Here is a 21,292-nt window from a genome sequence, read left to right as displayed (position 1 = left end):
CCTCGGCATGCAAAGAACGATGCAGCTGAGAAAAAATTGAATTGGCAGTTTATAGCGATCGATCAATTATAGTTTGCATTTTTGCTGTCTAATAATCGTAGATATATTATTAAAAAGTAAAAGAAACTTTTTTGACTTCATTTTAGCGATTAAAATGGATTTTTTCAACATCATTTTAAAAGTCTCATCTCGGCGCTTTTCAGAGCTTCTAGACACACCAGCGTGAGAAACCGGTTGTCAATTCTCTCACAGCCATCTCTCAGCTGCAGTCTCGGTGTATGTAGAAACGCTCTTAGGAATGGATTAACTCGGCTTTGGTCTTTGTTAGCCGTTGTTGCTTCCATCAGCAGTTATATTTATATTTCATTCAGCCGTACCGGCGAACTCGTTCGTTCCTGGGAACGTTCGCCGCGACGCTCATTTTCACTCATTTCATAGCCCTTTAGATCAAAAATTAGAAAAACGTATAGATTTTGTACTAGCCAACCTAGTGGTACAACCCTGTCCACTCACGAGCGACGAATGTTTCTAGTCGAACGAGTTCGCCGGTACGGCTGATTATCTAATGTCACCATTTTGTTTTTCTTCCCGATTTTTCTCTATGGTTCATTCTTGGGAATCTCATAATCAGCCGTACCGGCGAACTCGTTCGTTCGAGAAACATTCGACGCTCATGAGTGGACAGAGTTGTACCACTAGGTTGGGCAGTACAAAACCCAGACGGTTTTCTAATTTTTTATCTAGAGGCCTATGAAATAAGCGAAAATGAGCGTCGCGGCGAACGTTCCCGGGAACGAACGAGTTCACCGGTACGGCTGAATAGTTTCCGTAGAGAATGCCCCCTCCTGGGTCATGAACCCCCACGTTTCACGTTTCTCTCCCTCCCTCTGTCTTCCTTATCATGACTTGTATCACTTGATCGCTCGGTGGTCAAACGTCGAAGGTATCGTTCGGTTCAAAATGCAAACAAACTTTATTTTTGCAGTATTTGACAGATTTGTGTGACCGATCAACCGCACACTATCTCGTTTTTCTTGTCAGGGCTGCTTCGATTGCCATGAGGGGGTCTTAAAAATTCTTTTACCAAAATTACACAACTGCCTGTTACAAACACGAACCCCACACACTACCTGATTCGGACGGTTTTTGGCGCTTTCTGGCGCCTTTATTTTTTATATTTCGCTTCACAAACGCATGCATTCTATCGGTTGCCGAAGAAGCGAACACAAAATAGCGGACGCGCCGGTCCAAATGTAAACAACTTCTGTTGGATCAGCTGACAGATGGACAACTGCTCGAATCGCTTGACAATTCAAAATAAGATTGTCAGATTTGAAAATGATCCGTTACGCTTAGTTTGAAACTATCAGCAGCAATAGTTTTATCGACTCTCTAGTTGACTTTTATTAACGTGAACAGTATCTTATCTCGAGAAAATCTATTTCGGGTATGTGACGCATGAAAAAACCTGTTTCGGTTGTGATTACTCTTGCATTCCTTCTACAAGCTCGTTTGACGCAATTGTTATCACTTTTGTTTCAACTTCCGTTGCATCAAGTTGTGCAGTCAGAGCGTAAACAATGTGGCGTTGCAAAGTGCGTTTATTGCTTTCTTTGCTCTGTTTAACCTTTTTGATAAGCACAACCGCAACACAACGACTGCCGGATCAGCCCAACGTGCTGTTGATAATATTGGATGACTTTCGCCCGGTGATAAATTATGGCTACGGCGATGGTAACGCCATCACGGTCAACATCGATCGGCTGGTGCAGCAAGGTTTCTTCTTTCAAAATGCTTTCGCACAGGTAAGCGCACGATTGGGGTGGGGTTCTTCTTTATTCCGTTTTCATTCACTTACGCTCAAACCCCCGTCGTTAATGTATTTCAGCAAGCTCTGTGCGCACCGAGCCGCAATTCGATGCTGACCGGCAGACGGCCGGATACGGTGCGCTTGTACGACTTCTACAGCTACTGGCGCCAAACGTCCGGCAACTACACCACCCTGCCACAGTACTTCAAGCAGCACGACTACCGTACGCACTCCGTCGGCAAAGTGTTTCACCCGGGCGCATCGTCCAACTTTACGGACGACTTTCCCCTGAGCTGGTCCGAGCCCGCCTTCCATCCGCTGACCGACGAGTACTCCAACGCCGCGGTGTGCATCGATCCGGCAGATGGACGGTTGAAGCGCAATCTCCTTTGCCCTGTGCGGCTCGAAACGCAACCCCTGCACACGCTGCCCGACATCGAGAGTACCGAGGAGGCGAAACGGTTCCTCAGCACGGTCGGCCGGCAACCATACTTTCTAGCCGTTGGCTACCGCAAACCGCACATCCCGTTCCGCATCCCGGCCAAGTATCTGGGCCTACATCCGGTCGCGAAGTTTGCCACGCTCGATCTCGACTACCCACCGTACGGGTTGCCGACCGTTGCCTGGAGCTCGTACCTGGACGTGCGCAATCGGGACGACTTCCGGCAGCTCAACGTAAGCTTCCCGTTCGGCCCTGTGCCGGACGATTTTAAGCTACGCATCCGGCAACACTACTACGCTGCGGTTACGTTCGTGGATGAACTGATTGGCGAGCTGCTGCAGGAGGTCGACCTAAGCCGCACCATTGTGGCGCTTACGTCCGACCATGGGTGGGCACTGGGGGAGCATGGCGAGTGGGCCAAGTACAGCAATTACGATGCAGCCGTACGCATCCCGCTCGTGATCCGAGCTCCCGGCATGCAAACGCACCATCAGCAGAAGATCGACACTGTGGTGGAACTGTTGGACCTTTACTCGACGCTGGTAGACTTGGCGGGATTGCCACCGGTGCCACGGTGCGACGAGCAACGGCCGCACAAAGCGACCACCTGTACCGAGGGCAAGTCGCTAGTGCCGCTGATGCAGCGGAATTCCACCGGGTATGGGGAGAACGATGGGGACGAGTGGATCGCATACAGCCAGTACCCACGACCGGGATTGTACCCATCACTCTTCCCCAACAGTGACGAACCGAAGCTGCGGCACATCAAAATAATGGGCTACAGTATGCGCACGGATCGATTCCGGTACACGGCGTGGATCAAGTTTAAGCCGGACTACTTCAAGCGGGGTAAAGCGAAGAGGGAATGGATCGAAGCAAGCGTTCTTTTTAACCTAAACTCCTTCTCTTTCCAGACTGGAGCACAATTTACGGCGAAGAGCTGTACGACCATTGGATCGATCCGCAGGAAAACATGAATCTCATCGATCGGGCACCACTGGCAACGGTAAAGGATGCGCTGAGGGCGAAGCTGCAGGAAAAGTTTCCTTAAATTCCCCTCTCTCCCAACCGAACAGAGACGGACCGAACTTACAAGAGCGAATTGTTTTATTACATAAATATACAATTTTATTATAATGTTGCTTCTTTGCCGCTTTCAATGCGATGCTTCACATAATCTCTTGCCCCCCTCGATCCATTTCTTGCTTGCTTTGCCAAAATGTAATTTGTCTACTCGTGTTTTTGCTTCCTTTCATACATACATACGAACGGTTTCCAGCAACGCTACACAATCGGTTCGGTTAGATTGCACAGTTTTGAGTGTTTGTTTGGGTGTGTGGTTGTGTAAAAAATATATGATAACTGTTTTGTCATAAGTCCTGGACGAGTGAATGTAGGAGAGTAAAACTGTTTACCCCCGTTTACGTACACAAGGCGCCCCCGCGGGTACGCCTCTTGATATTTCTCTCCTAATTGTTTTGTTTTTTTTACTAACATGATATTTATCTATACGCTGAAGCGTGTCTATCAACTGCTGCTTCGCTTGCTTTTTTCGATCACAACGGAACAGAATGAATCATTTTGCCTGGATAATACAAATTATTGATAGTTTTGTTTTCTTCCAAAAATGCTAGCACAACGTAACACAGAGTTCTTCTAATACCATCGTCATTGCTGGGTGCATGGACACTACTATTGCTTGCCGTGATTGGGGGAGAGTGCGGGAAATTTGGCAGGATTTATACTCCCACCATAAAAAAAAGTAATCAAAAAAGACCGGCTTGTATATTATTGCACTGTTTTTAGTGTGTGTATGTTTTTCTCCATCTGCTTCCTACACCAACAAAACATATCTTTTTGCTATCATATCTTTCTAATGCCAACAGATAACGGTAGCCACGGAATTCTAGCACGTTTTGGGGATAGAGAGGGAGAGGGAGCTTGTCTAACGTTTGCCTGGAGGTTTGTTTGCTAAATTATGCTCCCAACCAGCACCTGGATGGCATTCGGGGGGTTGCGACGATAAGAGGGTGGCAGCACATGGGAAGGGGGAGATGGCAGGGAGGGGAGAAAGACCAGGGATGAAGGCCTGCGCATATATCTACTGTATATCATTATAAATAGCTAGTTAGAGCTTAGTTAAACAAAACAGTATTCGGGTCTTCATTGTCCATCTGTTTCACGTGCCTCAGGACGTCCTTTTTGGTTATTACACCGAGCAATCGCCTGAAAAAGGTTAAATGGTAAGAAGGGAGTGAGCCATTCTGGCTGTTACGCACAACTCAACTGCCCACAGCCGTACTTACCCATTGTGAGTGACCAGCGTTTGCCTTAGGCCCAGCTTGCGGAACATATCGACGACCGTTTCCATCGGCGTCTGGTCCGTCACGGTGATCGGGGCCATGTCGAGGATTTTCTTCAGCTTCAGCGGCGACGGGCCAAGGTTTTGGACCGGTTGGGCCGAGGTGAAGATTACCAGCGACTGGCCAGTGATGCCGTCAATGATGCGTCGCGCATTAGCTGTCAAAAAAGGGTAAAACATGCCGGTTATTGCAGTCCGATTCCGTGCCTTTCATCTCTCAACCCAGCGGTCTCTTACCTAAGGCTAGATTTAGATCCCTTCGCAGCACGAAGCCAACCAAGTATTGATTCTCCTTCGAAACGACCACCGGGTAGCCGTTGTGTTCAGTCTCTTTGAGTAGGGTCTCGATGTCGTCCACCGTCATCGAGTCCTGAGTGATCACCGCCAGCGTTTCATTGCGTCTGGAAAGTAGCGAGAAGGGAAGGGGTTTAAATTACAATGCTGCCCTGTTTTCTCCGATGCGAGAATGACTCACTTTGGCTGCATCACATCGGCCGCTAGCGTTGTGTGCTGGAATTCGTCCTTGCTGTCCAAGAACGGATAACCGTTCAGCGCTATGTGCGCATCGTAAATGCCCTGCACGGGGGAGAAAAGATGCCGTTTATGTGCCGCTTTGAGCTGGACTGTAGCTGTAAATTTGTAAATCAATTTTACCTGTCGACCAAGGGCATCGCCAACCCATTTGGAAGCCATGGCTGCCGCCATCAGCGGCACGATGTATCGGACACCGCCGGTTAGCTCGAACATAATAACCACAAGGGACACTGAAACGAGAAAAAGAAAATTGTATTTTACCGATTCACGGTTTATTCCACGGTTCACACTAGAGATGGGCACTTCGGTTCTTTTAAGTGAACGTGAGTGAACCGAGTCGTTCAATTGCTGTGAACGTGATTGCGGTTCTTTCGTTCTTTTACAATAGTAAAGCCTATGAATCGGTACACTATTAAACTCGGTAGAACTACATATTAATGCGTTGGTCTAATCGCATGAAAAGCAAGCCATTACTTACACTCTACTATCAATAGACGCTGGAAAGTGATTCATGCAAAGAGTTTTAAATCGAATATTTCTTATCTTGTCTCTAAATTTGCAATGTTGGAAGGTTTTCTATTCATTTAATCCAAATACTCATCAATGATTGAACTCATTTTTACATTTTTTTAAATGTTGATGTAACAAAAGAACTGTTAGAAAACGAAGCGGAAAATAATTAAGTGCCGAACACGTTAAAGGTTTTTTGTTATACTTTAGCTGTTGCCAAAAAATTAGTCTGTTTATTCCGCCGGTTCGTTTACGATAATGCCAGAATTTGTCTTTCGAGACCGTTTTATCGTTTTACACCTAGCTTTTTCTCCCTTTTTTCCTATCTCTTTTTCTCCTAAACAATTCCTAACGCTAATGTCGACAGGTCGTTGGAACCCTTCTATCATGCTGTTGTAAGGTTCCAACAAGAACTATAGGGTAAACGTACATATAGGTGGTAGTGTCAGTAGTGGTAGTATTGCACTAAAATGCAATACGACTATTACAGGGTTTTCCAGGAGTGTGAAATGAACTGTATGTAATGGGAATTGGACTCTATAGCACCTCTGCTGGACAAATCAAATAGAAATTTCCATGGAGCCCGTCCATCAAGGGTCCATCATATGAAGTTCGCTTCTCATAGGAAAGAGTCAAGGAAATGTCTCACAACTATGATAATCCCTGGAAAACCTTGCATTACTAAAATAATACAACAATTTAAAAGTAATTAGGCTATTTATGTTAGTGTAAAATGTTATCTGGGTTTTCTCGAAGGGTTTAAAAGTTCAATGGGGCAATTCCCGTACCCAATGACCGAGAAATCCATTATGTTGTGAAAGGTATCAACATTTTTCCAATATCCTGAGGATTTTATAGCGAAACTCATATTTTTATCAACGTTCTAAATGACCACATAACAACGCAATTATTAGTTTTTTTTTAACATAACTGTTATGAAATGATATTATTTAACTAAATTTTATTGCCTTTTCGCCATATTTATACATTTTTAAGTGTTTTATTTCCATAGTGCCATTATAGGTACACAAAACTGGCATGTTCCCATAGTAGTTATGGTTAAAAAATCAATAAAAACTGGTCATTTTAGAATTTTTTGAGGATATTTTCGACATGTACTGTTTTCACTAAAATAAGCAACAGAAATGAGTTTTCTGTGAGTAATTTACCAAAAAAGGCCAAAATTCGCTTATTTGGCTGAGGGAAAAATCGACTTCAAATCAAGCACACTCTTCCGGGTGTGGGATGACGACAGGTGTTAATGCAGCTCTTTAGTCAATATTTTTATCAATTAAATTTATACATTTTTTACGATCAAATTACACAGGAAATCAATATTATGGCAGCAATCCTTGCTATTCACACCAAAACAGCTTCGAAACTAAGTTTCATTGATATTATACACTGTTTTGAATGTATCTTTGTTTACCACCACTATAGGAACACAATACGACGACTATAGGAACCATTACCACCATTATAGATACAACGAAGCAGTCACAAAAATATGTATTTTTTCGTAAATTTTATGTGTTTCACGGTAAAAAATGGTTGTGATTGCGAAGATAAAACATATTTCAATTGCTATGTGTTAAAATATTCATAAATTTACCTTGCTTACACTTTAAATCCATTAAAAAAATATGTATACCGCTAAAAATTGCACCACTATTGGTGCATTTACCCTAGCATTCTTTTCTTGTGAACCGGTTCATTCATTTTTCACCGTAAACTGCATGAACAGTACGGTTCTGGTTCATTTGGCACACCTCTATAGTTGACACTTACCTGTCATTCTTGTGACCCCGCCAAGCACGGCGGCAGCACCGACCATCGCATACAGCCCCGGCGTAATGCAATCGTCCCCGGTGGAACACTCCCCAGAGAAGATCCATATTTTGGGATAGTTGTACGCCAGCTGTTCCATCGCTGAAAACAAGAAAGGTCAGACAAGTTCAGACATTTGCTTTTCACCTGTAAAATGCATCCAATGCAACCGTTGATCGCTTACCAATGCCAACGATACGGCCCGTAATGGCACCGAGTGCAAGGGAAGGAATGAACAACCCGCACGGTACCTTCATGCCAAACGTGAAGATCGTCATGATGAGCTTCATCGCGAGGGCGAGTATTAGCAGCCACACGGCTTTGTAGACGCCCGGCCCGGCCGCCGCTATCTCAATGGCCGAATTGACATCGGTAAAGTTGCGATTGTAGTCACTGAAAGGAGAGAAAGCAGTACCAAAAGTGCATTTAATCGCCATTTAATTCGAAACGAAACGCTTCCATCCAATCCACACTTACCACAACGGATCCTGGTTCGAGATGCCGCACTGGCTGAAGAGGAGATAGATCAGCTCGCTCGTGTTCATGCGCGTGTACGGATTGGGGTACGCAATGACCGCGGTAATGAACGTGACGATCAGCACCTCCGTCACCGGGTACTGGCCAAGCTTGCTGTACTTGCGGAATCGGCACCACCAAAGGTTCGCCTTGATAAATAGCGTCGCAATGATGCCCTGTCGTGGTCAAAGATCAATAAATAAATTCCAATCAGTACCGTTTCCATATTTCCCTGCCGTGTGCGTCCAGCGTCCGTTCCGCGCTCTTACCCCAATAATGCCAAGCCCGATGAATGGTACCAGCTCGAAGAAGATCCACGGTTTGTTGTACTCCACGTAGAACAGCACCGAGTGCTCGTTGCCGAACGGATTGATAGAGCGCAGTATGAACGCCGCAATCAGCGCACAGAAGAACGAGCGCCACAGCGTCTTGAGCGGAAAGTAGTACGACACCTCCTCCAGGCTGAACAGCACGCCACCGATCGGGGCACCGAACGCAACCGACACGCCGGCCGCAGCGGCAGCCGACAGGATTTCCCTCTTTTTCGCCTCATTCCGCCCGTACTTCGGAAACAGGTAGGACAGTATGTTCCCAATGCAGCTCGCAATGTGCACCATCGGGCCCTCCTTGCCGAGGCTGAGGCCGGCCGACACCGACAGCATGATGCCGACCGATTTGATAATGAGCGTCCACTTGCCCAGATAGCTGCGGATGATGAACCCGGACAGGATGGTTTTGATCTCCGGTATGCCCGAGCCGCAAGCGTACGGTGCGAACATGCGCACCAGCGATGCGGCTAGCAGCGCGAACAGCATCGCCCACATGATGTAGAAAAAGTACGATATCACGTACGCACCGAACCCTTCCCGGGAGGAGGTGAAGATCTCCGACCAGGCGTACCACTGCGAGCAGTTGCCGCTGTCGAACGACGTTTCGTTCGACGACCAGCAGCACTGCTCCCGGTTCAGCCAGAACGCTTGCGGGCAGATGCCAAACTTCAGGTCCGTCATCCAGCTCGCGCCGATGTCGATCACGCCCGCCACGCAGCCGGTAAACAGGCCGACCAGCAGTACGCACACCCAGCCGGACCACGCATCGTGTGCACCCTTTTGGCGAGTGATGAAAAGAAACGGAGCGAAATGTTAGAAATTGCATACAAGGAAATTTCGGTTTCGTCTTACCTTTAGAAGATCCCAGAACGAGTCCTGCCGCTTTTTCACTATGTACCGATGGCGCATACGATCCCGGGCAATGTCCCGCTGCCAGTCGATCGTGTGAAAATCCTCATACTGCCCGATGCCGGGAATGTCGTCGCTTGTGTCCGTCATGCCGGCAAATGAAATACCTTTGTTTTGTTTTTTTTTTTTTTTGTGGGACAGAGGGAACAAAAGAAGAGTAAATACATATTAGATGAAATTCAAAGAAATATAATAAATACAAACACACACGCACACATGTAGAAAGGGAAATGAAACATACACAAGAAAATAAGTCCAAAACAATGCCTTGCAGCAGCAAGCAAAATACATTAACCGTCGTTTAAGGTTCCGAATACGTTACAGGATGAGTTCAAGTACATGCAAATCGTTTAATTGTTAAGTACATAGCAATATTGGGCTTTTTTGTTAATTTAATACTATGATTAGTTTAGTTGATGAACCCAGTTAGAGAAGCGTTTTTGGTTACCAAAGATTAATATTAAATTATATTAAATATTCTTTAACAAACTAAAGGACACACGAGCGCGCAAATAGACACTCACATTTACATTCACTTTTCCAAATCATAACGGTTTTTAGTAAGAACGCAAAACTCCCACAAACAACACATGATAAATTGCAGTAACGTTACCTTCCATTTTACCGGAAAACGAAACGGTTAATGTATCTGTATGTGATGGTGACAAAAACAGGCGTATTAATGTCAATATATTTCAAACCACCGGCTAAGCTGTTAGTAGCAACAATTAATTGAAGCAACATAAGCGTCTATTTAAGTGTACAATTAAGCTTTTCTTGAGTGAGCGTGGAATCAAATAGGATTCTAGTTAGAATTAGAACCGGAATTGGAAAACGGCCGTATTGAACTACTCGTTAATTTCTAATCGTTTGTTTTACACCATTTTTTCTTTAAAATATATCTCTTTTACACATCTTCAATTTGTTTAAGTTAATTGGCACCACAATTTACACTACATTTTCCTTCTGCCTTCAACCAGCAAGGAACAGATGGAAGCGATGAATTTGCGCACGAACCATCTGGACCTTTCACGCCGAAAGCAAGATCTATTCTCGTCCTTTTTTGGACAAACGCTTAATCCAATCTGGTGCGGCCGTTAAAAAAAAGGATACTAATATGCAAACACACACAGAGAGAAAACACAAAAAAGAAGAACGTAACCGCATCCCGGAAAGGGAGGGAGGCGAGAGGGGCAGGGAAGCACACATTCTTCCACAGTTTACCTTCATGATCGGAGTGATGAAAGTCGCGCCCGAACCGGGTGTGCGTGGGCGAAGACATGCCGCCGGGCCCTTCTCCACCGCCTATGCTGGCCCCGCCGTTGCTGGATGCGCCGGCGGTGGTGGTTATGCTCGGTGCACTACTGTTGGCAGCGCTGCTGGGCGCACCGACACCGTCCTGCCGGCCACCATTCGCGGAGTAGGAGGAGTAGGAGTAGTTCGGGTTGGTGAGGCCGCCGTTCCCGGGCGTTATGTCGATCATGCCGTCCTCGTCCGCCTCGTACACCGGTACCGCCCCGACCGTGCCCGGTGCAGTTGTCAGCGAGGTGGTGGTAGTGGTGGTGATGTGTCGTTCCGCACCGGACGCTGGAGAACCTTTGCCGGGCTGCCGGGAGACCGGTGCGACGGAGAAAAGGAAAAGGGACGGAAAACAGAGGTTGATGTGAATCGTTCAGTGGAGCTAGCGCGGGGGGATAGGGAAGGGATTGATGTCAAATATGCGACCGGACACCGGAAACTGGACGACTGAGCGGGCGACGAAACTGTGCCAACTTGGATGGTTTTGGCAGAAATTAGACGAACTTTTAATTAGTTTTCGCAGACACGAGATGCAATAATTTCTCGCTAACGGGGTGGGCGGGCTGGTGCACTTGTGTAACCTCGTTAAAAACACACACACAAACACACAAATTTAGAGGACCTTTGTAACCTTTGCCTTCACTGTGCAAAACACACAGGATGTGGCAAAAGGGCGTTTTATAACCGGGAGTGGTACACACACACACCTCACACGTAGCTAGGAACCGTCTTGGAAGACGACTCTTCTCAGCTGTTAGATAAATTGACACTAACGAGTGACACAATTTCCTTTTCTTCGCGAGACGAACCACAGAGCGAGAGAGAGAGAGAGCAATGGGAAGGTCAGAAAAGAGTGAGGAACTCCCCCGAAAAAGGGACACTTGGTAAACGGGCAGATGCTTCCTTGGATGCAAAACTATTTGACACGCGTGGCTAACTTCAGTGCCTACTACAACCACACATCATCATTGTCCCGTGTGGTGACGTCAAGCGCACGCCGCTATAATGGACCAACAAACACTACACAACGCTAATCAAACGCACAGCAGTGGCGGCGTTGACAACAGTTTCACACGCACACAGAAATCCACCCCAAAAAGCTGTGACAGATACTTGCCCGGAAGGGGCAAACACTGGCCACATTTCACCCATTATCACCACTAACCGGGGAGGATGGATGGTTGGTTAATGCTCTAGCCACGAACGTAGGACACTCTGCCACTGCCACAGCCAGCTGGGGATCTGGGAAAAACAACTGCTCCCGACGATTGGAAGAATCTTCCACAGGGCAGGAATTACACCATACACACGCTCTAGAGCTCACGTCGGCCAACACAAAAATCAATCCCGTCAAGTCCCGTCTCGAACTGCGCATGATCGCACGCAAAACACGGAAGACGTTCGGGAGCGGAGAACAGCCCGAGAGCATCTTGAACGCGCGCGCGAGAGAACGCCAACCAGGAGGAGCATTAGATCGGTGCTAGTGGGGGGGAGGATGTGCGGGTGTTTTGTGGGTGTTTGGGGAGAAAGGGATGTTGTTTTTTATTCCGATCCGCTGCACAGGCGAAAGCGAGACGCAAGCAAAACAGAGCATAATTCTCCTTTCGGAGAAGCACATGTTTGTCGCGAATAAATTCGTTAGTTTTTTTTTGTATTGGAGAGGAAAGTTGAGCAAACAGTTATAGGAGGGGGTGGTGGTGGTGAAACTCACAACACCACTATGTGGGAGAGAAAGGGAAGGAGTGTTTGCGGTGCATCAAACAGACAGATGCACACTGAGGAAAGATGCAATGTAGTGCATTAAGAGGGGGGGGGGGGGGGGGCATACAGGGTTTTCGAGGATTATATAGACATGTTCATCGAGTTGTAGATTCGTTCAGGCATATAATAGACTCTTTCAGCGCGATATAGAATTGTTCGGAAGTAGGTGTAGACATGTTCGGTTATACTGTAGAGCTGTCACTTTCGTACCCCTTGGACTGCAAGTTGGATCATTCTCATCAGAAGGTAAACAAACGGTTTTCGAAAAAATATGCTTTTTTCAACTAATTTATGCATTAAACAGCTTGGAGAATGATTATTAGCTACTTTTAGGACTTTTAAGAATGAAAAATTGAACCCTGCGGCACAGTGTGTAAACAAAACAAATGACAGCACTACAGAATCGCTGAACATGTCAACGCCTACTTCCGAACAATTCTATATCTCGCTGAAAGAGTCTATTATATGCCTGAACGAATCTACAACTCGCTGAACAAGTCTATATAATCCTCGAAAACCCGTAAAACCGTTTCTGCGTTGATTACTGTTTCACGTTCTATTAGCGCTGTGAGTAATCCGTCTTCTTGATTAGAAAATAAGCTTGAGGGGCATTTTTTTTTTCGTAGAGATTTCTTCGCAATTATTTCTAGTAAAAAATGGGAAATTCTTACTAGCATTAATTAAAAAGTTCGTGGCTATCAATGAATAATACTTTTTGTAAATAAGGCTCACACTGCTCCTCAAAGGCTAATGCTTTTTTCAATGTTACAGACCAGTTGATCACATACATTAAAAAATCATTAAGAGTGGCAACTTCATCGCGACGCTTATCTGTATTGGGATGTGTTGGAATGCTGGAATGACCTTGACGACCAAAAATTAATCCGATTCGGTCACAGAATTCGGAGGTACTCTAAATGGCCCTTTGGTCGTTCAATGCTATTCCCATCTCAATACACTGTTTTCGGAATCAGTTTCCAAAGTAAAATAGCATTATTCAACAATTGCGAGCTGTTTTTCAAAAGCACAGCTGTCTCAAATATATAACAGCTGTTGAAAAACATTTCGCGAGCGTTGAATATGCTGTAGGACATTTGCAACCTGACCCCATTGATCGGATAGCTGAAGAAACACAACAAATTGCAACAGCTTCTTCTGAACAGCTTTAATCATCTATTCCAACAACTGTTTCATAACGTGACTGGATCTTCCCTGTTCATGTGACAGGTAAGGTTGATAGGTTCCGGAGTCGTCTGGAGTCGCCCAGAGTAGTCCAGAGTCGTCCCGAGTTATGCTGAGTCGTCCGGAGTCGTCTGGAGTCGCCCAGAGTTGTTTGGAGTTGGAGTCGTCCGGAATCGTCCGGAGTCATCCAGAGTCGTCTGGAGTCGTCCGGAGTCATTCGGAGTCGACCGAAGTCGTTCGGAGTCGGAGTCGTCCGAAGTCGTTCGGAGTTGGAGTCGTCCAAAATCGTCCGGAGTCGTCTGGAGTCGCCCGGAGTTGTTTGGAGTCGCAGTCGTCCGGTGCAATATGCTTGTGATCAGACATTTCATTTCGTTGTGTTTTTTTCCTTCTCTCTTTTTTCTTTTGCGACTTCGAACGACTCTGAAAGACTCCGGATGACTCCGACTACCAACAACTCCGGATTACTCCGAACTACTTCACACGGCTCCGAACGACGCTGATGACTCCGAACGATTCTGAACGAATTCGGATGACTCCGACTACCAACAACTCCCGATTACTCCGAACGACTCCACACGACTCCGGATGACACCAGACAACTCCGACTCTGAACGTCTCCGCACGACTTCGGGCGATTCCGAACGACTCCAGATAATGCTGAGCGGACCCACCTTCCGGGGTAAAGCAGTTCCGCAATTATCGGAGTCGGAACGGAGTCGACTCCGGATTTTTGCCAACTTTGCCCATCACTAGTATAGCTATCAGATTGGCAATATCCAACAAACAGGAAGCATCTCACAACATTTGATCCGAGATAAAGACGAAGTTTTGAATAAATTGCAACACGTTCTCTAGGATCAGTCTGATTGGCTCGTTGTTTTTGTCACTGCCAAACTGCCAATTAACTAACTGATAACGTTATCAAATTTGGTAAGTAAATGCTGATTTGCGCTTGAAAGCATACGTTGGACGACTAGGAGAAAATGTATTACAGTCTACCCCCTTAAAATGTTATTAATCTTCTCGTTTAGAACCTCCAAAAGCAACCAAATTACTCATTTACCTTATAATTAGACCTTACCATCTTACAAAGCGATTATTGGACACAGAGTCAGCCTCTACTCCGTGACCGCGGGAGAGTGTTAGTTTTTGCTCGTGAGGATCGTAAATTTTGCACCGTAAGCTTGCACCGGCGGGACAACACCTAGGAGACAACTTTACATTACTCTACTGATAAAACTGAGAAGCACACGATAAGCGGAATCGGTTTGTTTGTGTCTAACTGCCTGTGGGGCGACTATCATTAACGTCTCATCATCTCACGTACCAGATGTCTCAGGTGTACTAGCCAGGTGTTTTGACAACTTCTATCTAAAAGACTCGCTCCCTTTCATTAATTAATAAACGATTGCTTTGTTGTTAGTAGATGCTGCCAGGCTGATTAAATGTGTTTGTTGTAAAATCGCAAGAATTTTTCTTTTTTTATTGTTGAAAGAATGGGATCACACCGGGAGGGAAAACAGGCCTCGTTTGTGTTTGCTCTTCACACGGGTTTGCTTCTTCACACATCGCAGCCTCCGACTAACGAAGGCCGCAAACACGGGTGCGCGTCCGTTGTTGCGCGGGCCCCCCTTGCATGAAGTTATCATCCGGGACAAACAGAACAAAAACCTCCGCCCGGGCCGGTGTTCCATTCGCCGGATTCCTCCGGAAGGTAAGCAACCACAAAAAAAGAGAAAAACAAAGAGAACTGTAAATGTGACCCTTACCTTGCTGCCAACTGACTGATAAGACGGATGATCACCACTGAGCGGATGGTTGGTGGCGGCGTATGATATCGAAAGGTTGTTGCTGCTGCTGATGTTGCCGGTGCCTTTCAGGGGAAACTTTTCCATACTTTTGCGACCCGCAGCAGCAACGTGACGCTTGTGTTTTTAGCTTTCAGCTACGGCGATCCGCTGCCACGTCACCGAAACACCTCACACTTGGTAGGAACACACATACGATACGCAATACACAAACACACACGCACTGTTTGGAAGGGAGGAAGATCGGAGAATGGGGAACGATCAGAACCCGGGGGGTTTTTGTGGTAAGGATTTTTTTTCTATGCGTCACGATGCCCAAAAACGATCAAAAACTGTAATAAATCCAATAGAAAGCGTTGATGACACACTGTATTAGACCCAACCCTAGGCCACTGCGAACCAGTGGCCAACAATCGCAGTAACCGCCGCGATAAACGCCCCTGACCGATATATAGCTTCTGGGTGGGGAAAAACAAAAACACAAGGCCTACTTGCTGCTTGGCGGCGGGGGACAAGCCAAGCAAACCGAAACTCTAATCACAAGCACAAAACAACCAAACGCACCTTCGATGCTCAGTCAACCTGGACGCACATTAGTTTACGCTATTTCACAAAATGCAATAAATGTTTACACATCCCTGATACGTTGTGCGGGACGTGATGTGATGTGGGGTGGAAGGTTCTTTTTGCGTTTTCTCACAGCCGCTATCGAAAGGTGGGTGATGTCAATTTCGCTTCATTTTATTGCACACTTTGGCACACACACACAAGGGCGTCTCGCACTCTCAGGAGCGATAATGGGGCCACCATCGAGCAGCCGTCGGGTGCATTCTGCTTTGCTGCACCTGTACTGTGATGCGATGGTGACGCCTGAAAAGGGTGGTGGTGGTGCAACTGAGATGCAGCAGCAGCAGTGATTGGCAGACAAGAACGATCGCGGATACCGTTCAGAATTCCTTCACACGGCCAGGGTAACGCACATCCAACCTTACAGGATGTGTTCTGCTATTGGAATCCCGTTGTTTACACGAAACTTTTGTTTTTTGACCACCGTCCGACGGTTCCAACTGTGATCGTGCCAACTGGAGGGCCGGATTTGATGCACGTACACGAACGCGAATGCAAAAATTCCACGACGATAGATTCTTCTTGCCTCCCCCCTACGAAACTTGCCTTTTGCTTTTGCGTCGACGATCGGACACTGTGCCCGCTCACCAGAGCCAGCCAGCCGACCAGGTAACGGAATGTGGCAGCGGTTTGACGTTTTGGCGGCTTGACGTTTAGGGTACGCCGTACAGTGGGCGCGCGTTTGTTTACATTTTGTTTTTTTTTTTGAGAATGCAGTAAACATGCTTAGGGTGCCGCTACACAGCGTTGTAAGTTTACTTGAGTGTGTTGGAGGTAATTTGAGGTAAAATTTACTAACTTTTTAGTCCATATTTTGTCTAAAAGTCACAAATGTTCAGTTTTCGTTCATTTTCAATAAATGATCTGAGTTAAAATGCTTAACCCAGAATTCAAGCAGCTTTTATGAGAGTTTCAATCAGAAGAGTTTCTTCATCCTCTTGGACAATCGTCAGCTCGCACGACTTGAAAACATGCCCGTCATGGGTTCACGCCCCGTGTGGAACGAGTATCACCGTTTGGGTCACAGATGTTGCGTTGTTGTTCCAAATGAGAAGAAGAAGACGAAGGACTAATATCGATAGTGTTGTGGATAGACGTGCCGAGCCCTGGATTCGCCGTAGCAGTTGCGCTGCTGCTGGTCGACATCCAGGAATCGACACTGCGCTCACGCACACTACTACGCCGCACTTAGCGATGCGCGCTAAGTGTGTGCAGAGCGCACCTAACCCGAAGGAGTGTGTTACAGGCTACCGGTCGAACAGGGCTCCCGGTAGGGCTCACGGTGCGGCTCGTGCGCGCGGCCCCATACTTCATTGTATTGTGTTTTGTGTTATTATTTATTATTTAAGTCGTGCAATAAATGTTATAATAGTCCAAAACATAAAAGATAGATTTTCCTGAAGATCAGTTTAACATCCATCTCAGCTAGCATAAGCAGCCTTCTAGTCCTTTGGATGTGCCCTTTCTTGGACGATCTTGGTCAACTGCAGCAGTTTCCGGATCCGCTCTTGGTCAGAAGTCATGGTCTGCCAATTGTAGTGAACGACCGAAACATGTTTTATGGACAAAGTCGCCTAGTACCATTCGAATGATAAATTCTGTTCACAGATGCCAGATGAGCTCGATTAAGGACTGCACGAGTGGCTTCCAGGATGTCGGAGGATATTCGAAGCATCTTTTCATGAGAATTAGCATTTCATTACAAGATGGTCCTCTTCCCAGTAGTGAATGACACTCCCTAATGACAAGCTGAATAGGAGATGGACATGTCCCCGTATGCGAAGCTTTAGCCAGGATACAACATCGTCTATAGGTTGATCAAAGTAGTCTGTTGTAGCGTTCAAATAATTTGATGTGAAGCCTTTGTTAAATGTTACCGTCCAGTGCATTCACTTCGTGGTAGTTCGTACAAGTTCCTCTGCAAGTTCCATGATGCTGGTTCCGCCATCTTCTTCAAGATTTGCGGCATTTAGAATGTGTTCGATTATAATTTTACTTTCTCCACACCCTATGGACCTATAAAACGACCCTGATGTACGACGAAGATTAAACAAGGAAATATCATCTTCAAGTTCATAACGGATAACATCTCCCAAACTTGCCCTCGCAAACGAATTTCGCAGCCCAGTTCCGATAATGACGCAATCGCAAAGCATGGCCACAAATAAACGGTAAAAAGTTCGAGAAGCTTCTGCCCACATAAAACAGTTCCGTTGCGTCAATTCGTCACCTCCTAAAATTGCATAATGACGAACGAGTTCCCCTTAGATGCTGGATCTATTTTTGTACCACACCACCACCTATGCAGTAGTGATGGGTAATCCGGAGCGGAGTCATGGATCAACTCCGACTCCGGTGCGCAAAATATGACTCCGGCTCCGGATCATAATTGGATTCGACTCCGGATCAGTCCGGATCAGTCCGGATCAGTCCGGATCACTCCGGATCACTCCGGATCACTCCGGATTACTCCGGATCAGTCCGGATTACTCCGGATCAGTCCGGATTACTCCGGATCACTCCGGATTACTCCGGATTACTCCGGATCGCTCCGGATTACTCCGGATCACTCCGGATTACTCCGGATCAGTCCGGATTACTCCGGATCAGTCCGGATCAGTTTTCGTACATATTAGATGTATGACTTGAAAGTCAATGAACTCATCAAGAATTGTCTAAACGATAATGGACAGTCATTCCGGATCCGGAGTGATCCGGACTGATCCGGACTGATCCGGACTGATCCGGACTGATCCGGACTGATCCGGACTGATCCGGACTGATCCGGAGTGATCCGGACTCGGAGTCGATGAGTCCGAGGATTTTCCCGTACGCACCCCCCCCCCCCCCCCCCCTCCGCTAAACAGTCCGGAGCAACTCCGAGTCCGACTCCGAGGGGTGCCGGAGTCGGATCAATCCGACTCCGGAAAAAAATTTTATTTACCCATCACTACTATGCAGTCTTGAGCCGTTCCTGTCCTAAACCTCAGGTTCGTCCTCAGACTGACGAACCACACGACCCCCTACCAGCACCGTATCTACTAGCGTCTTTTTAACGGTCTTGGGCGCGAAAACGAAAATTGGGTGAATGAATGGTTCGACCCATTTGGCTCAAACACACTACGATAGTATCTTCCGTATTCCTTGCTTACGACGCGCTAAACGCGCTTAATTCCAAAGCCAGGATCCCATTTGTACATGGAAAAAAACCCCTAATGTGTGGTAATGGGCACGCACTGCTATCGCGATCTCGGGCCTGCAAAAACAAATAGAAATCAAATTTAATGTCCAACATAAGTGCTGCAGCTATTTACCTATTTACATTGGCTTACCTTGCTCGGTGCTCGGGTTCGTCTCCGCATGGTTTTACCCGCCTGCAGTTGACATGAGCCGCAGATGAGCGCAAAGGGAAAGGGAAATTACCTACAGACAAACACAATATCTTCACCCCCAAATGGACCCCCCCCCCCCTTCCATCCTCAACATCAATGCCATGGCAATAAAATTTGCGCGCTCTCAGCAGGAGATTTTACGGCGCAAGGACTCGATGTTCGATGCGTTCGGAATGTTCGAACTGCACAGAACAGATATTGCGGATGGGTGGAAGGCTTCCGGGATAGGGGAAAGGCAGACCAGATACGACCAGATGCGTAGGATAGTGCGCCAGATGTAGTACGCGCACGGCTCCCTATAAAAGCGTTACATCCCATCGATTGACCCCATCAGTAACAGAACTACCGGAGAACTTGTCACAACCTCTTCAGGGAGCTGCTCGCATACATATATCTGGCAGCCATCTTCACAGACAACGGATATTAAACGGATTGAGCTGATTATTCCAAGAGTGAAATTCTTTCTACTATCGTATCACTAGAAAATGGCTAAAGTTAGTGCTGCCTGTGTACTGTTGGTTTGTCTGTGGCTCCGAGCGAGTGCGGCCCTGCCCGCTTTCGAGGATGATCGGGATTTGGATAGAGAAGTGAGTTATGAAGTGTGTGTATGTGTGTGTGTCTAAAACTCAGAGCACAGAACATTAGATTCTCAAGAGGTTCTTATCGTGATAAGAAGTGATCTAATCGTCATGAGGACTTCTTGATTCAGCCTTTACCTTTCACGCACTCCAAACACTTTGTTTGAGTGACGTTCAGTGATAAAGCCATCGCTAAACCTCCTTCCTAGAAACGGCTACAACCGCGATAACATCTCTTGGATAACGTTTAACATTGCTGATATTGTTGCTCTTTTCCTACTTCAAAGCTCTACATCCGCCAGCTGGCCGAATGGCTCGCCGACCAGTCGACGGACTTTCTGAACGAGCTGACCAGCTTCCCGCCGTGCAGGCCGTGTAGCAGCTACGAGCACACCCGGCAACCGATTGCCGTCGTCCCGCGGGCACCGTACGCGAAGCGTAACTCCGAGCTAATAAACTCCCTCCTAAGCCTGCCGAAAACGATGAACGATGCTGGCAAGTAAGCGGCAGCGGACTGGGACACCATTGCCATCGCCAACGATCGGAAGGAGGCGCCGCAACTGCAAATGATGATCAGGAACAAAGTTACATCCACCAGTTACCTTCCTTTCCTTCTTGCTGGGACCGACCGCCCTAGGGGACGACATTGTTGGGGGCATAAGGGAACATAAGGGCTGTTCGACGATACCATCCTGTTGAATGCCTGTCCTTCGCTACCTTGCTGCTTCCGGTCGATTTTCTTCCGGCGAATGTGTTACGAAACAGTTTTCTTACCATAAATTCGTTTTGTTCTTCCATCATACGACATCTTCAATTACCCTACACACCGAAACGAAAATAATACAATGAAAACCAAAAACAAACACAATCCATATTGGTGTTACGGTAGAGCTGATGGTAAAATATAAGTGAATTGCATCTACTGCTAATATTATTACAAAACAAAAACTATTACTACTACTACTACTACTACTGCAAGTACTCTACTCATCTACCACTACCTATTTACTATTGTATCCTTGCGATAGTGCGCAAGCACGCCAGAGTGGTACGCGTTCGTTTATCATTTCTTTCTTTGGTTAGGCATTTGCAGCGATTTTACGCGAGTTGGAAGAGAAGATGGGAACGTTGTTTGTAAAAATAATAATAAAAAAAGAAGTACGATAGTTACAGTTTGAAATGTAGAGTTTGTTTGACCTGTTACATACACATCTGCGCTGCGTTCCGAAAATAAGTTCGAAAGGTCCTCCTCTTCCTCCTCTCTAACGGTGTTTGCTTCGTGTGGGTCGATTAGCAGCACTCGGTAAAGGTACATCCTATCAATCTGCTAAAATTATCCATTTATTTCTAAAATTAGAGCTCACCAGAGAGCTTTTTTCTTTCTCTCGAACGAACCGATTGCACCG

The 21,292-nt window shown here is 46.5% G+C and overlaps 3 protein-coding genes across 10 annotated transcripts; 2 read left to right on the top strand and 1 right to left on the bottom strand.

Annotated features, from left to right (window-relative positions):
• Positions 1–1,535: 1,535 nt before the first annotated feature.
• On the top strand, positions 1,536–3,394 carry LOC120952744 (iduronate 2-sulfatase). The gene is made up of 3 exons (XM_040372224.2): positions 1,536–1,805; positions 1,889–3,101; positions 3,167–3,394. The coding sequence occupies exons 1-3, from the start codon at positions 1,581–1,583 to the stop codon at positions 3,301–3,303; spliced, it is 1,575 nt and encodes a 524-aa protein (XP_040228158.2). The 5' UTR covers positions 1,536–1,580; the 3' UTR covers positions 3,304–3,394.
• On the bottom strand, positions 3,342–16,538 carry LOC120952742 (H(+)/Cl(-) exchange transporter 5). Of its 8 annotated transcripts, none has more exons than XM_040372214.2 (14): positions 15,854–16,538; positions 15,251–15,621; positions 10,464–10,845; positions 9,853–9,888; positions 9,183–9,346; positions 8,271–9,107; positions 7,963–8,177; positions 7,670–7,878; positions 7,447–7,587; positions 5,269–5,378; positions 5,090–5,190; positions 4,852–5,015; positions 4,559–4,772; positions 3,342–4,478 (listed from the first exon to the last, which is right to left on the bottom strand). In XM_040372214.2, the coding sequence occupies exons 2-14, from the start codon at positions 15,374–15,376 to the stop codon at positions 4,388–4,390; spliced, it is 2,790 nt and encodes a 929-aa protein (XP_040228148.2). In that variant the 5' UTR covers positions 15,377–15,621; positions 15,854–16,538; the 3' UTR covers positions 3,342–4,387. The 8 variants fall into 8 exon arrangements, with proteins under 8 accessions (XP_040228148.2, XP_040228149.2, XP_040228150.2 ...); XM_040372215.2 differs by having other exon boundaries at positions 15,251–15,512; XM_040372216.2 differs by having other exon boundaries at positions 16,234–16,538.
• A 2,878-nt stretch (positions 16,539–19,416) lies between these two features.
• On the top strand, positions 19,417–21,066 carry LOC120952747 (protein PDF). Its single transcript, XM_040372227.2, has 2 exons — positions 19,417–19,895; positions 20,174–21,066. Exons 1-2 carry the CDS (start codon positions 19,794–19,796, stop codon positions 20,387–20,389), a joined length of 318 nt encoding a protein of 105 aa, XP_040228161.1. The 5' UTR covers positions 19,417–19,793; the 3' UTR covers positions 20,390–21,066.
• Positions 21,067–21,292: the final 226 nt, after the last annotated feature.

This window comes from Anopheles coluzzii, chromosome 2 (assembly GCF_943734685.1).
Source record: "Anopheles coluzzii chromosome 2, AcolN3, whole genome shotgun sequence".
NCBI lineage: Eukaryota > Metazoa > Arthropoda > Insecta > Diptera > Culicidae > Anopheles > Anopheles coluzzii.
This window is presented reverse-complemented; position numbering and strand designations above follow the sequence as displayed.